General features: G+C 36.7%; 1 protein-coding gene across 1 annotated transcript in view; it reads left to right on the top strand.

Moving 5' to 3' along the window:
• The window catches only part of RNF180 (ring finger protein 180), a 246,243-nt gene extending 231,700 nt beyond the window's left edge, over positions 1 to 14,543 (top strand). The window contains exon 7 of the mRNA XM_068990758.1: positions 14,344 to 14,543. Coding sequence (XP_068846859.1) covers positions 14,344 to 14,543 — 200 coding nt within the window. The remainder of the gene's footprint in view (positions 1 to 14,343) is intronic.
• The last annotated feature ends 3,299 nt before the right edge of the window (positions 14,544 to 17,842 follow it).

Below are 17,842 nucleotides of genomic sequence, written 5' to 3'. Positions count from 1 at the left end.
AATCTGATAGTGACTTGGAGATTTTCTTCACAGCTCTTTCTTACTGTTTGATTTCATGCAATGAATTTGTCCAAGAGCTCTATCTTTTTTTCCCCCCAGTGAGAAAACAAATCAGTTTCAACTCTGTGATTATCATCCTTTCCTTTAATAGTTCTAAAAGTCACTTCATTATTTCCAGTCAGGATTAGCTTCTCTCTTAACCCCTGGGTGCTCTGCTCCACATCATCCTAAGCTTTAGGACCCAGGATGACAGAGAAGCCTCTGCCTGATACATTACAGGTTCTTGTGGAAGAGGGAGAGAGACTGCTGGAGCATCTCAAACTGGTGAACATGCTACCCAGAAACAATGCACACAATATTTTCTTTGGACATTCATTTCGGTTGTCAAGCCTCGCACCATGCCTAAGTCATAAGGGGCAGAGAAGTGCAAATAAGCCAGGCATTCAGGAGACCAGAACATTTGTGAAAAGCTCCAAATGTACCACAGTCAGGGAAATTTTAGTCTAATTCACTTAAAAACTTGAATGGATACTGCTATATAAAAATTACCAAATGTACTCAAGAATAACTAGAAAACATTAGTATACCAACAACTATTAAAGAAATTGATATTTAAAAATCTATACCACACCTGAAAAGACTACAGGCTTTTTATAGGTTAGATTTATCAAACCACCAAGAATTCTAATTTTATGCAGACCATTTTTGAGAGTGAAAAGAGAACACAGGATTGCCAGTGTCAGAACAGAGACAGTAGGTGCCTCTTGCTTGCAAGATATGCAGACACACAGAGATCCACAGAGAATTGTCACCTAACAGCCAGAATGTTTTATGAAGACAATAAAATCATCCAGGCACATATTGCAGAAAACAGAAAATTATAGACCAATCTTCCTTACAAACATAGGCATAAAAATACCACATAAAATATATGAAGTTGAATTCATCAGTGTATAAAAACCAGTATCATGAACACATGGAATTTATCCTGGATTTAAAGGAATGATGAAACATTGAAAATCTATCACCTTAAATTCATCACTGTAACAGATCTTTTTAAAATTATTCAACTTTTTAAAAAAAATCTACCTTTGAATTCATCACATTAACAGATTAAAGGAGAAAATCATATGAATATATGTATCTCAATACAGAGGAACTGTTTTGACTTGATCAAATAATGAGTATGTTCAGTATTGGCACAAAAATCCAAATTTTCTGATTCCTTGAAGAGTATGGTTTCCACTGTAGTGGAAAAGTGTCCTTTACCTTGAATACCATAGTTAAAATGTGCTAATAATACTGGCTATTCTTTAAACCATGTCTTAATAACAAATTCACTTTATCAGGTTATCACTAAATAGTAAGCTGTGCTTAAGTCTGAGGATTTCCTGGTGCAGAAATTTCTCACTCCATTAATTCCAATTCAAATCCAATTTTGGAATGAAGTGGTTATATGTAATATATACATTGACTGTTATATGCTTTTCAGTGTGCTCTCTCCTAGGCCATGCACTTCTAATGGGGGCAAAAACTGGTTCTTGGAGCACCAAAAATATCTTAGATGTCACAGTAGTTTTTGGCCCTCACAAGCTCAACCCTACCTGAAAAAAAAGTATTCCTTATTTTAAATTTCTCTCAGTAGAGAGAAATTGGATTTAAGCTAATTTGATTTACTGATTAGAATAAATTTCAGGTAAATTTTAATTTAACTATTTTTTTCCTCCTTAAAGGAGTGATAATGAAACAAACAAAAAAAAAAGATTGATGGATGAACTGTTCTCGAGTATGAGTTTCTTTTAGACAGGAACCATGTCTAAAAATATATTTATATCCTCAGCCTCTAAGTGATAGTAGATATAATCTTCATAAATTTTAATATTCCATAGTTTCACTGTCTGATACTCTGACAGTTTATTTAAAGTTAACAACTGCCTTAGAGAAATCAACTCATACTTGAAGGAAACAGTTTCTCACCGTTTGTCTGAACAAAGAATATATTGATTTATTCACAAAAGACAGACATAATATGAAGAACAAGAACTGAGAAAAGCAGCTGCTTTTCATATTGAAAGTAACAGTTACAATATTAAATAAAAAATAAGAATAATTAATTTATTGAAACTTTAGTATTGGCCAGGAATGTGCTTAGCATGTATTAATTTATATGTATTATCTAATCCTCATATTAGCCCAATGAATTAGGTACTTTTATTATCATCATTTTACAGTGGAATCTGTAGTTAATCTCTGCGATGAGTGTTCTGGCAGTTTTTTTAGTGTCATAATCTAATATTTACTAAGTAATAGAGTCAGTGAGGTCATTTTCTTTTAGTCTGATTTTGATTTAGAAATTATAATCATTTCATTCAGTTTACAGTTGTGAAAATTTCAAAATTATTATAAATACCTACTTACTCCTTCCCCCCTTGAAAAAAAATTAAGAAATTAACATTAATCAAGTACTGATCATTAGCCACCTTTCCTGTAAAACCATACTGCATAAGCCACCTGGGTCAGTATCGCCTCCTGGTGTTCAGATGTCGTAGTTCAGAGTCTTCCTGCACTGCCTCTTTTCTCTTTCCATTAATAAAGGAAATCAATACTCTTAAGGACACTTCTAGAGTGAAAGAGGCACTATGAGTAATTATACCAAGACATCAAGAGTAACTGAGACTGCACTGTGGAACCAGCATGATTCTGTAACCCAAACAACTGAAACTTTTGCATCTGAAGAATCTAAGGTCTCTACATACTCCTTTTAGACAGAAAAATCACATATTTTAAAGTATAGTAGTAATGGTGATAATTTCCAGTAACAGTGTTACCTGTTCTCCAGTCTATATTTGTGAAAAGATTTTTGAAAAGGTATATTAACTTCTTTGGAACATTTGTATTTTATGAAGATAATAAGATCATGAGCTATAAGGCAGTAAAATGTATTAGAATAATTTTTGAATGAGAGAAAAACTCTTGCCACTTTCCCTCTCTCCTACCCAAACCAAAAGGAGCCTTTACTCTTCAAGTATTGACTACAGTTGAGAGAACAGTGGTTAGATAGTTGTAAAAAGCTGTTAGGATTGAAATCCCCTAGATATGGTCTCAAAAATAGAATACCTACAGGCAAGGTGCAAGGCAATGCTTTCGATTGTAAGAAAATAACATTAAAATTTCTGTAATGTTTATTCAAACAGAAGAAAAGTTAAACTTTACTAATACTTAGGACTGACACTGGTATTCTTACTTAACATGTTATGATGGTGTGTAATATTAGCCAAGGAAAACTCCAAGTCTGAAAATATGAATAGCTGTCTTAATTAGTTTATTAGTTTTCAAGGTGTTGCAATATGTTGAAGTTTACATATGACCAGTTAAATGAATTTTGGACTATATTATCTAGTTTTAGCTATACTACCAACACAAAGTCGACAAGAAACTCAAATATAATCCTACAGAGAAATCAGATTGAAGCTAATACTGATAAGGCAAACAAAAAAATAGAAGAGCTGACACATCATTCTAGTATGAGCTTTTCGTAAGCTCTAAAAATAATCAAAAATATGATAGCAACTCAACCAAAAATATTAGAAATTATTAAAAAGTTATTTGAGATATGGCTATTAAATTTATTCTAAAATACCATTTATCTAAAATAACATTTATCTCATCCTTTTTTATTTCATGTTTTTAATCTACATAAATAAACACTGAAAGCTATAAAATATCGATGAAAGAAACTGAAGATGGCACAACTAAATGAAAAGCTATTCCATATTTACTGATTTAAAAGAATTAATATAGGGGTAGGGGAGTAAGAGGTACAAACTACAAGTGAGAGGTATAAAATAAGATATAAGGATATATTTTACAACATGGAAAAAATATGGCCAATATTTTATAATAACTGTATATGGAATGTAACCTTTAAAAATTGTAAATCACTTTATTGTATACCTATAACATATTATTATATAACTGGCAACTATACATCAATAAAAAATGAAATTTAAAAATTATTGTTAAGATGTCTGTACTACTCAAAGCAAAACACAGACTCAATACAATCCCTATCAAAATACCAGTGGCATTTTTCAAAGAAACAGAAAAAAAAAAACAGTTGTAAAATTGGTATAGACTCACATTGTTGTTCAGTAACCAAGCTGTATTCAATACTTTGCAACCCTATGGGCTGCAGCACACCAGGCTTCCCTGTCCCTCCCATCTCTTGGAGTTTGCCCAGGTTCATGTTCATTGAATCAGTGATGCCATCTCATCCTCAGTCACCCTCTTCTCCTTTTATCTTCAGTCTATCCCAGCATCAGGGTCTTTTTCAGTAAGTCAGCTGTTCGCATCAGGTGGCCAAAGTACTGGAACTCCAACTTCAGCATCAATCCTTCCAAAGAGTACTCAGGGTTGATTTCCTTTGAGATTGACTGGTTTGATCTTGCTTTCCAAGGGACTCTCAAGAGTCTTCACCAGCATCACAGATTGAAAGCATCAATTTTTTGGCATTCTGACTTCTTTAATGTCCAGCTCTCACATCCATACATGACAACTGGAAAGACTATAGCCTTGACTATTCGGACCTTTGTCAGCAAAGTAATCTCTTTGCTTTTTAACACGTTGTCTAGGTTTGTCATAGCTTTCCGCCAGGAAGCAATTGTCTTCTAATTTCATGGCTACAGTCACCATCTGCGGTGATTTTAGAGCCCAAGAAGAAGAAATCTGTCACTGCTTCCCTTCTGTTTGCCATGAGGTGATGGGACCAGATCCCAAGATCTTAGTTTTTTTAATATTGACTTTTAAGCCAGCTTTTTCACTTTCCTCCTTCACCCTCATCAAGAGGCCTCTTTAGTTTCTCTTCACTTTCTGTTGTTAGGGTGGTATCATCTGAGTATCTGAGGTTGTTAATATTTGTCCTGTGAATCTTGATTCCAGGTTGTAACTCATCCAGCCTGGCATTTTGCATGATATACTCTGTGTATAAGTTAAATAAACAGAGTGATAAAAAACAGCCTTATCATACTCCTCTGTCTATCCTGAACCAGTCAGTTGTTCCATACAGGGTTCTAACTGTTGCTTCTACAGTTTGTTATGATCCACACAGTCAAAGGCTTTAGTATAGTCAATGAAACAGAGTTAGATGTGTTCCTGAAATTCCCTTGCTTTCTCTATGATCCAGAGAATGTTGGCAATTTGATCTCTAGTTCCTCTGCCTTTTCTAAACCCATCTGCCTAAACATCTGGAGTTTTCAGTTCATGTAAGGCTGAAGCCTAGTTTGGAGGATTTTGAGCATAACCTTCCTAGCATGAGAGATGAATGCAATTGTCTGATGGTTTGAACCTTCTTTAGTATTGCCCTTCTTGGGAACTGGAATGAGGACTGACCTTTTCCAGTCCTATACCCACTGCTGGGTTTTCCAAATTTGCTGACAAATTGAGTGCAGCACTTTAATAGCATCATCTTTTAGGATTTTAAATAGCTCTGCTGGAATTCCATCACCAGCACAAGCTTTATTGGCAAAAGATCCCAAATAAAAGAACCTTGAGAAAGAACAGAGTAGAAGGTATCACTTGATGATTTCAAGTTATATTACAAAGCTATACTAATCAGAACAGTATGGCATTGGTATAAAAATAGACTCATAGACCAGTGGAACACAGTGGAAACCTCAGAAGTAAATCCTGATATACATAATCAACTAATTTTTAGTAAGGGAGTCAGGAATATATTCACAATGGGGAAAGGAAGGATACTCTTTTCAATAAATAGTATTGGGAAAACTGGATTGCCACACACAAAAGAGTGAAACTGAACCCATGTGTTACACCATACACAAAAATCCATTCAAAAATATATTAAAGAGTTAAATGTAAGATCTGCACCCATAAAACTCTATAAGAAACCATGTAGGATAAGCTCCTTGACATGGGCCTTTCCAGTCATTATTTTTTATTAAGACCACAAAAGGTCAGGCAACAACAGCAAAGATAAACAAGCAGGACTATATCAAACTAAAAAGCTTCTTCTGCGTGGCAGAGGAAACAAGCAAAATGAAACATAGTCCATGATTTTGGGAAAAAATATATATGAACCATATATTTCAGTAGAGATAGTAGATATTAATAGATAGAAGGTACTCTAAAAACAAAAGAAAAGGAGATGGATATGTTAGTTAGCTTGACTATAATAATCATCTCACTAAATATTATATATCAAATCATCCTACTTTACACCTTACAATATATGCAATTTCTGTTATACAATATAAAACATATGTGAACAATAATTTAGGATTGTTCTTGATCAAAGAAACTTGACTTTAAGTAACCATAATGATAGCTTGACTTTAAGTAACCATAATGATAACTCAGGTTGATGCAACCTTTCTATGAGAATAAGAAACCTGATATGGAGCAGAATATTCAACATTACTTTTGTTTTTATTAAATGAGTTATTAAAAAGAATGAATCAGAATCTACTTCAAGCTTGAGCCTTACAGAAACTTTATCACCAGAGTTACTAGCATATGCCAGAATGTATCTTTTCTGCTCAGTTTATTGTATTGTCCCCACCCACTGAAACCAATAAGCACAGGTAAAGTTAGTAGACAGTAGATAAGTACAAAGCAAAGGCTAATATTAATAATCATATTCAGTTCAGTTCAGTCGCTCAGTCATGTCTGACGCTTTGCAACCCCATGGACCGCAGCACGCCAGGCCTCCCTGTCCATCACCAACTCTCGGAGTTTACCCAAACCCATGTCCATTGAGTTGGTGATGTCATTCAACCATCTCATCCTCTGTTGTCCCCTTCTCCTGCTGCCTTCAGTCTTTCCCAGCATCAGGGTCTTTTCCAGTGAGTCAGTTCTTCACATCAGGTGGCCAAAGTATTGGAGTTTCAGCTTCAACATCAGTCCTTCCAATGAACACTCATGACTGATCTCCTTTAGGATGGACTGTTTGGATCTCCTTGCAGTCCAAGGGACTCTCAAGAGTCTTCTCCAACACCACAGTTCAAAAGCAATAATTCTTTGGCACTCAGCTTTCTTTATAGTCCAACTGTCACATCCATACCTGATTACTGGAAAAACCATAACCTTGACAAGACAGACCTTTGTTGGCAAAGTAATGTCTCTGCTTTTTAACATGCTGTCTAGGTTGGTCATAACTTTCCTTCCAAGGAGTAAGCGTCTGTATTTCATGGCTGCAGTCACCATCTGCAGTGATTTTGGAGCCCAGAAAAATAAATCAGCCACTGTTTCCACTGTTTCCCCATCTATTTGCCATGACGTGATGGGACCAGATGCCATGATTTTAGTTTTCTGAATGTTGAGCTTTAAGCCAACTTTTTCACTCTCCACTTTCACCTTCATCAAGAGGCTCTTTAGTTCTTCACTTTCTGCCATAAGGGTGCTGTCATCTGCATATCCAGAGAAGGCAATGGCATCCCACTACAGTACTCTTGCCTGGAAAATCCCATGGATGGAGGAGCCTGGTAGGCTGCACTCAGTGGAGTCGTTAAAGTCAGACACGACTGAGCGACTTCACTTTCACTTTTTACTTTCATGCATTGGAGGACATGGCAACCAACTCCAGTGTTCTTGACTGGAGAATCCTAGGGACAGGGGAGCCTGGTGGGCTGCTGTCTATGGGGTCGCATAGAGTCAGACACGACTGAAGTGACTTAGCAGCAGCAACATCTGCATATCTGAGGTTATTGATATTTCTCCTGGCAATCTTGATTCCAGCTTGTGCTTCATCCAGCCCAGCGTTTCTCATGATGTACTCTGTATATAAGTTAAATCAGCACAGTGACAATATACAGCCTTAACATACTCCTTTTCCTATTTGGAACCAGTCTGTTGTTCCATGTCCAATTCTAACTGTTGCTTCCTGACCTGCATACAGATTTCTTAAGTGGCAGGTCAGGTGGTCTAGTATTCCCATCTCTTTCAGAATTGTCCACAGTTTATTGTGATCCACACAGTCAAAGCCTTTGGCATATCAAATTATTCATCTTTTAAAAGCCTTTAATGTCTAAAAAGACCTAACTTTTTTCGTCTCTAAAAAATAAAGTTCACTATTTGTCAGCCAAACCCAGGTTGTCAGTAGGCAAGTAATTAGCATGTAAATAGGAAGCATTAATATAAACATGGCTAGTGGAGGTGATGGAATTCCAGCTGAGCTATTTAAAATCCTAAAAGGTGATGCTCTTAAGTGCTGCATTCACCATGTCAGAAAAATTGGAAAACTGAGCAGTGACCAAAGGTCTAGAAAAGGTCAGTTTTCATTCCAATCCCAAAGAAGGGCAGTGCCAAAGAACATACAGACTACTGTACAGTTGCCCTTATTTTGCATGCTAGTAAGGTTATGCTCAAAATCCTTCAAGGTAGACTTCAGCAGTAGGTGAACTGAGAACTTCCAGATACACAAGCCGGGTTTAGAAGACAGAGGAACCAGATATAAAATTGCCAACATTCATTGGATCATAGAGAAAGAGAATTTTTTAAAAATCTATTTCTGCTTCATTGAGTGCACAAAAGCCTTTGACTCTGTGGATCACAGCAAACTGTGAAAAATTCTGAGAGACAGGAGTACCAGACCACCACGGATGGTGACTGCAGCCATGATATTAAAAGATGTTTGCTCCTTGGAAGAAAAGCTACAACAAACCTAGACAACGTATTAAAAAGCGGAGACATTACTTTACCGACAAAGATCTGTAGAGTCAAAGCTATGGTTTTTCCAGTAGTCATGTATGGATGTGAGAATTAGATCATAGAGAAATCTAAGCACTGAACAATTGATGCTTTTGAACTGTGGTGTTTGAGAAGACTCTTGAGAGTCCTTGGACTATAAGGAGATCAAACCAGTCAATCCTAAAGGAAATCAGTCCTGAATATTCATTGGAAGTACTGATGCTGAAGCTGACACTCCAATACTTTGGCCACCTGATGTGAACAGTTGCCTCATTGGAAAGGACCATGATGCTGGGAAAGATTGAAAGCAGGAAGAGATGGGGATGACAGAGAATGAGATGGTTGGATGGCATCACCAACTCAATGGACATGAGTTTGAACAAGCTCCAGGAGTTGGTGATGGACGAGGAAGCCTGCCGTGCTGCAGTCCATGGGTTCACAGAGTCAGACATGACTGAGCAACTGAACTGAACTGATCTATGGTGCTGCAAATGGCATTGTTTCATTGTTTTTGATGGCTGAGTAATAGTCTATTGTGTATATATAACACATCTTCTATATCTATTCATCTGTGAAAGTGAAGTCGCTCAGTCATGTCCAACTCTTTGCAACCCCATGGACTGTAGCCCACCAGGCTCCTCCATCCATGGGATTCTCCAAGCAAGAGTACTGGAGTGGGTTGCCATTTCCTTCTCCAGGGCATCTTCCCAACCCAGGGATCGAACCCGGGTCTCCCGCATTCTAGGCAGACGCTTTAACCTCTGAGCAATGGACATTTAGGTTGCTCCCATATCTTGGCTATTATAGACAGCACTGCATTGAACATTGCGGTGCATGTATCTTTTTGAACCATGTTTTTCTTCAGATACATGCCCCAGAGTGGGATTGCTGGATCATATGGTAGCTCTGTTTTTAGTTCCTTAAGGAACCTCCATACTGTTCTCCATAGGGGGTGTTCCAATTTACATTCCCACCAACAATGTAGACTTGTGTGTTAGTCACTCAGTTGTATCCAACTCTTTACAACCCCATGGACTATAACCTACCAGGCTCCTCTGTCCCTGGAATTCTCCAGGTAAGAATACTGGAGTGGTAGCCATTCCCTTCTCCAGGGGATCTTCCTGATCTAGGGATTGATCCCAGGTCTCTTGCATTGCAGGCAGATTCTTTACTTTCTGAGCCACTACAGAAGCCCCAACAATGTAAAAAAGGATCCTTTTTCTCCACACTGCCCGCTTTTTTTATTTGTAGGCTTTTGGATGATGGCCATTCTAACTGGTATGAGGTGATATCTCACTTTAGTTTTGATTTGAATTTATCTAATAATTAGTGACATTGAGCATCTTTTCATTTGCCTCTTGGTCAACTGTAAGTCTTCTTTGGAGAAACATCTATTTAGGTCTTTTGCCCATTTTTTCATGGGTTGTTCTTAAAATGTATATGGAGACACAAAAGACTCCAAAGAGCCAAAACAATCTTGAGAATGAAAGACAGAGTTGGAGGATTAGGTTCCTTGATTTTAAATTACACTGCAAAGCTACAGTCATTAAAGCAGTATGGTGCTGACACAAAACCAGACATAAAGATCAATGGAACAGGGTAGAGAGCCATGTAGTACCTATGGTCAATTAATCTATGACAAAGAAAGCAAGACTATACAATGGAGAAAAGATAGTCTCTTTTAATAAATGATTCCATGAAAACTGGACAGCTACATAGAAAAAATGAAATTAGAACATTCTTTAGCACCATACACAAAAAATAAACTCAAAATGAATTAACAGCCTAAATGTAAGACCAGATACTATAAATTCTTAGAGGAAAATATAGGCAGAACACTCTTCAACATAAATCACCACAATATCTTTTTCAGTCTTCTCCTAGAGTAATGAAAATGAAAACAAAAGTAAGCAAATGGGGCCTATTTAAACTGAAATCATAAACAAAATGAAAAGACAACCCATAGAATGGGAGGAAATGTTGCAAACAATGCAGCCGATAAGGAATTAATCTCTAAATTTATAAACAGCTCATGTAACACAATATCAAAAAAATGAACCTCACAAAATTTTAATTGAAAAATCAGATGATATAGATGAGAAATCTGAAATCAAAGAGATCAGTTAACTTGCCCCAAGTAAATGACAGAACAAAATTAGTCTCTTAAAATTCCTGCCAGTGATATGACCAATAAGGAGTCTATATCCAAAATATATAAAGAGCTCATACAACTCATTATCAAAAAAATAAATTAAAAAATACACAAGACCTGAACAGACATTTCTCCAGAGAAGACATACAGATGACCAATAGGAAAAGATGCTCAACGTCACTAATCATCAAAGAAATGCAAATGAGGTATCATCTCACACCTGTAGAATGGCTACCATCATAAAGACCACAAATAACACTGATGAGAATTTGGAGAAAAGGATACCCTAGTACATTGTTTGTAGGAATGTAAATTGGTACAGCCACAAAGTAAATTAGTATGAAGTTTCCCCAATAAACTAAAAATAGAACTACCAACTGGTCCTCCAATTCCATTCTTAGATATATTACTGAAGTAAACAAAAATAGTAATTTGAAAAGATATATTCACGAGATAGGGATTGAGACCATCCCCAAGGAAAAGAAATGCAAAAAGGCAAAATGGCTATCTGAGGAGGCCTTACAAATAGCTGTGAAAAGAAGAGAACCCAAAAGCAAAGGAGAAAAGGAAAAATATACCTATTTGAATGCAGAGTTCCAAAGAATAGCAAGGAGAGATAAGAAAGCCTTCCTCAGTGATCAATGCAAAGAAAAAGAGGAAAACAATATAATGGGAAAGACTAGAGATCTCTTCAAGAAAATTAGAGATACCAAGGGAACATTTCATGCAATGATGGGCATAATAAAGGACAGAAATGGGATGGACCTAACAGAAGCAGAAGATATTAAGAGGTGGCAAGAATACACAGAAGAACTGTACAAAAAAAGATCTTTACAACCCAGATAATCATGATGGTGTGATCACTCAACCTAGAGCCAGACATCATGGAATGTGAAGTCAAGTGGGCCTTAGGAAGCATCACTATGAACAAAGATAGTGGAGGTGATGGAACTCCAGTTGACCTCTTTCAAATCCTAAAAGATGATGCTGTGAAAGTGGTGCACTCAATATGCCAGCAAATTTGGAAAACTCACCTGTGGAAACAGGACTGGAAAAGGTCAGTTTTCATTCCAATCCCTAAGAAAAGCAATGTCAGGGAGGTGGGAGGGGGGTTCAGGATTGGGAACTCATGTACACCCGTGGCTGACTCATGTCAATGTATGGCAAAACCAATATAGTATTGTAAAGCAAAATAAAGTAAAAATAAAAATAAATAAAATGGATAACCAACAAGGACCTACTGTATAGTACATGGAAGTCTGCTCAATGTTATGTGCCAGCCTGGATGGAGGGGATTTTGAGAGAGAAATGATACATGTATATGTATGGCTGAGTCCCTTCACTGTTTGCCTGAAACTATCACAACATTGTTTGTTAATCAGCTATACCCCAATACAAAATAAAAATTTTAAAAAAAAAAAAGAATGTTCAACCTACCACACAATTGCACTCATCTCACACGCTAGTAAAGAAATGCTCAAAATTCTCCAAGCCAGGCTTCAACAATACATGAACTGTGAACTTCCAGCTGGTTTTAGAAAATGCAGAGGAACCAGAGATCAAATTGCCAACATCCACTGGATCATCTTCAAAAGCAAGAGAGTTCCAGAAAAACATCTACTTCTGCTTTATTGACTATGCCAAAGCCTTTGACTGTGTGGATCAAAACAAACTGTGAAAAATTCTGAAAGAAATGGGAATACCAGAACACCTGACCTGCCTCTTGAGAAATCTGTATGCAGGTCAGGAAGCAACAGTTAGAACTGGACATGGAACAACAAACTGGTTCCAAATAGGAAAAGGAGTATGTCAAGGCTGTATATTGTCACTGTGCTGATTTAACTTATATGCAGAGTACATCATGAGAAATGCTGGGCTGGAAGAAACACAAGCTACAATCAAGATTGCCAGGAGAAATATCAATAACCTAAGATATGAAGATGACAGCACCCTTATGGCAGAAAGCAAAGAAGAACTAAAGAGCCTCTTGATGAAAGTGAAAGAGGAGAGTGAAAAAGTTGGCTTAAAGCTCAACATTCAGAAAACAAAGATCATGGCATCCAGTCCCATCACTTCATTGCAGATAGATGGGGAAACAGTGGAAACAGTGGCAGACTTTATTTTGGGGAGCTCCAGAATCACTGCAGATGGTGACTGCAGCCATTATATTAAAAGATGCTTGCTCCTTGGAAGAAAAGCTATGACCAACCTAGACAGCATATTAAAAAGCAGAGACATTACTTTGCCAACAAAGATCCGTCTAGTCAAAGCTATGTATGGTTTTTCCAGGAGTCATGTATGGATGTGAGAGTTGGACTATAAATAAAGCTGAGCACCAAAGAATTGATGCTTTTGAACTGTGGTGTTGGAGAAGTCTCTTGAGAGTCCCTTGGACTGCAGGGAAATCCAACCAGTCCATCCTGAAGGAGATCAGTCCTGAGTGTTCATTGGAAGGACTGATGTTGAAGCTGAAATTCCAATACTTTGGCCACCTGATGTGAAGAGCTGACTCATTGGAAAAGACCCTGATGCTGGGAAAGATTGAAGGCCAGAAGAGAAGGGGATGACAGAGGATGAGATGGTTGGATGGCATCACTGACTCGATGCAGATGAGTTTGGGTAAACTCCAGGAGTTGGTGATGGACAGGGAGGCCTGGCCCGCTGCACTCCATGGGGTCGCAAAGAGCTGGACACGACTGAGCAACTGAACTGAACTGATGTACCCCAGTGTTCATAGAAGCATTATTTACAATAGCCTATGTAAGTGTCCATCAACAGATGAACAGATAAAGATGGGATATACATACACACACAATGCAATATTCCTCAGCCATTGAAAAAAGAGTGAAGTTTTGACACTTTCAACAATATGGATAGACCTGGAGGATACTATGCTTAATGAAATAAGTCAGGAAAATACAAATACTGTATGTTATCACTTATATATGGAATCTAAACACTAAAATGAGTAAATATGACACAACAGAAACACACTTAAACAGAGGACAGACTAGTTGTTATCAGTGGGGATAGGCAAGGAGGGAAGACAGGAGGAGGTAGGAGATTAAGAAGTGTGAACTGCTATGTATTGAAATAAGCTATATGTTGTAGAGCGCAGGAAATATAGCCAGTATTTTACTATAACTTTAAGTGGAGTATAATCTATAAAAATGTTAAATCATACGCTATATACTTGAAACTAATATTGGAGATCAACTATACTTTGGTTTTTAAAAAAAAATAGTCTCTTGACTCCATATTCCATGCTTTTCGCTAATTTTACTGTCCCCCTTAAAAGCTTTAACTGAAAAAGACTTCTGATAGTTGCTTATCATTAAAAAGAAAAACTGTATGGAATACGATGTATGCCACTCAGTGAAATCAAGATAATGCTCTGGTAGTGATACTCATGTTCATAATGCAGCTTCCTTTCTGAGCACTTATCTGAATTTAATGGGCTTCAACTTGTATGTTCATATATCTTCTAGGTTTCCACAGACGTGCAGCTCCAGTTACAAGAAGGCAGTTTCCACATGGTGCACACAGGATGGATTATCTGCACTTTGAGGATGATAGCCGTGGATGGTGGTTTGACATGGATATGGTGATCATCTATATTTATTCAGTGAACTGGGTCATTGGATTCATTGTTTTCTGCTTTCTTTGCTATTTTTTCTTTCCATTTTAGGAATTTTCATACCTTAATACTGTTGCACAATTACAAATGATGTAGATAACAATACTTAAACATTTTTTAAATGTGCTTTGAAGTTTTTATAATGTATTATATAAATTGTTGGTGTTTATAGAAAATATGAGAATGGATTTATTTATGAATGTTTCATGTAACAAACTAAACTTGATTTAAGATCTAATCTATTAGCACTTAGCAACAATGCACTATTAATTTTACAGTTCTCCTTGATTTGGCATTTGTGGTTCTAATTTTACAATGTCACTTTCACACATATTTTAAAGACTGAGGTTTTTCCCTCCACTTAAAAATACTAAAAATACAAAATGAAATGATAATATGAGTAGTTATTATCTTTAATTACAAACTATTTAGTAATCATCACCTATTCTCAGGCAAGTTATATACATTAAAGATAAACCATCTTCTCTGGGAACTAATCTAGCAGGGTATATTCAGCTTTGCTTTCCAGTGATCTCTGTTTGTGTCCTTAGTGTCCTTTCTATTACCAACACAGCTGACTATACTTTGTTTTTAACAGACCTAATAATATCATTAGTGCAACATTTTAAACTGTTACAAGAATAGAATAGAAAACACAAACAAAATAAAAAGGAAAAATAAAAAATAAAACTAATTCACACCAACAAAGACTTAGAAAATCATATTAACACTTTTCCAATTGCAGGATTACTCACCTGAAGAAATTAAAAAGTTACTGACTTTCAGAGCAATGCATGTCTAAGCTGTAATTAATTTAGTGATTCTTTTAACTTGGAGGTTGTCAAATATATTGTAAATGTACAATAAAGAGTGGCTTTTAAATTTTTTCATTGTTATTAACTAATTTTATCTCTGGAATAAGAATTGTTGGAAATAGGCTTAAGGGTTTAAAGAACAAAAACTTGCCTTATTATTATTATTACAGTATTCCTTGGAATTAGTTTTGCCATATTAATATTTTTTAAAAAGGAGATCTGAATTATCCCAGTACAAAAGAGAATTCAGGTAGGTAGTCCAGTATTAAAAGTGAAAAAAGTAAAGCACAGAGAAGTAAGCTTGTTTATTTCTATCATTTAGGTGGTCTTTGTGTAACCTAGAACCAAAGTTTTTATTATGAACTACTAATTCAACATTTCTACACTATGATGCCATATACTTGGTAAGGCAGTAGGCATATTTTAACATAAGGTAAGTGACCCTCTCATGGCACTAAAAATACTACCACCATTCAAACAAATTGAGATTGATCAGTCTATGGAAAGTCCAATTTTGTCCCAATTGCTGACTATATTTGAATAAAAACATTTAACTGACAGTATGTGATATTCTAAGAAAATATGGAAGAGTGATACAAAATTTTATTCCAACATTGCTTACTGTATTTTAAATTATATCTGTGAAAGAAAATAGTGTAAATCAGTTACCATCAAATCCAGAAATCAGAAGACTAAATACATTTTAGAAACAGATCCATCATCACTCATATACTATAGTTAAATATATGTATGTATATATAATGCTTGCAGTCTAGTGACTAAACTGTATCTTGGTGAAACTGCATTGTTGGCAAACTTCAGTATTATCTTACAAAAATAAAAATGGGTATTTATAATCACTGACTTCTACCAAAGTAAAGATGATATTGTTAAGGCAAAATATTGCCTTCTTAAAATATATGTCAGAAGAAATTAACAAAACACATGTGGGAAGCAATATTTTAAGAACTTTGAAATAAATTGTAGCCATTTCCCAAGCAACTCCTGGCTTATAAGCTCTAGCAAATATGGCTTTCATTCATTTCTAATTTACTTGAAAATTGATTGTAATTATACATGAAGTATCAGTCAAAAAACTAAGATCATGGTATCCAGTCCCGTCACTTCTTGGCAAATAGATGTGGAAACAATGGAAACAGTGACAGACTTAATTTTCTTGGGCTTCAAGATCACTGTAGATGGTGACTGCAGACGTGAAATCAAAAGACAGTTGCTCTGTGTAAGAAGAGCTATGACAAACCTGGACAACATATTAAAAAGCAGAGACATTACTTTGCCGACAGAGGTCCGTATAGTCAATGTAATGGATCTTCTGCTATATGGGTGTTTGAGTTGGACCATAAAGAAGGCTAAGCATCAAAGAACTGATGCTTTTGAACTGTAGTGTTGAAGAAGACTCTTGAGAGTCCCTTGGACTTCACGGAGATCAAACCAGTCAATCTTAAAGGAAATCAGTCCTGAATATTCATTGGAAGGCTTGGAAGGCCTGATGCTGAAGCTGAAGCTCCAGTACTTTGGCCACCTGATGCCAACTCATTAGAAAAGGCCCAACACATTAGAAAAGGCCTGACTCATTAGAAAAGTCCCTGATGCTGGGAAAGATTGAAGGCTGAAGGAGAAGGGGATGACAGAGGATGAGATGGCTGGATGGCATCACTGACTCGATGGGCATGAGTTGGAGCACACTCCGGGAGTTGGTGACGGACAGGGGAGCTTGGTGTGCTGCAGTCCATGGGGTCGCAAAGAGTCGAACACGGCTGAGTGACTGAACAACATCAAAAGTAAAATAAATTTTATTACAGGTACAGATTTCTTAGAGATTTAATAAAGTTAATTCCCAAAATATATTTATTAGGTCAGTGATGCATATCAGTTTATGAAGTGAAGTGATGTCACTCAGTTGTGCAACCCCATGGACTGTAGCCTACCAGGCTCCTCTGTCCATGTTATTTCCCAGGCAAGAGTACTGGAGTGGGTTGCCATTTCCTTCTCCAGGGGATCTTCTCCACCCAGAGATCGAACCCAAGGCTCCAGCATTGCAGGCAGACGCTTTACCCTCTGAGCCATAGCTCTGTATGTACAGCTAAATCCAAAAAAAAAAAAAGAGAGAGAATATATATACATATATCCTTACCTGATGCTGGGCAAGACTGAAGGCAACAGGAGAAGAGAGCAGCAGAGGATGAGATGGTGAGATAGTATCTCTGACTCCATGGACATGAATTTGAGCAAACTCCAAGAGATAGTGAAGGACAGGGAAGGCTGGCATGCTGCAGTCCATGGGGTAGCAAAGAGTTGGACACGACTTATCAACTACAAACCTTGCATAAATAGACTACACTTTTCAAAAGGAGTCATAGGCTGGAGGAGCATTCTCAAGTCACATCCAGTCATTGATACAGAGCTTGAGCTAGGAATTTAAATCCCTGTGTTCATCTTTTTATACACAGACATCTCTTACTGGCCAATGAAAAAGATGAACACAGGGATTTTATATATATATATATATGGGCT

Source organism: Capricornis sumatraensis, chromosome 18 (assembly GCF_032405125.1).
Source record: "Capricornis sumatraensis isolate serow.1 chromosome 18, serow.2, whole genome shotgun sequence".
Classification (NCBI taxonomy): domain Eukaryota; kingdom Metazoa; phylum Chordata; class Mammalia; order Artiodactyla; family Bovidae; genus Capricornis; species Capricornis sumatraensis.
This window is presented reverse-complemented; position numbering and strand designations above follow the sequence as displayed.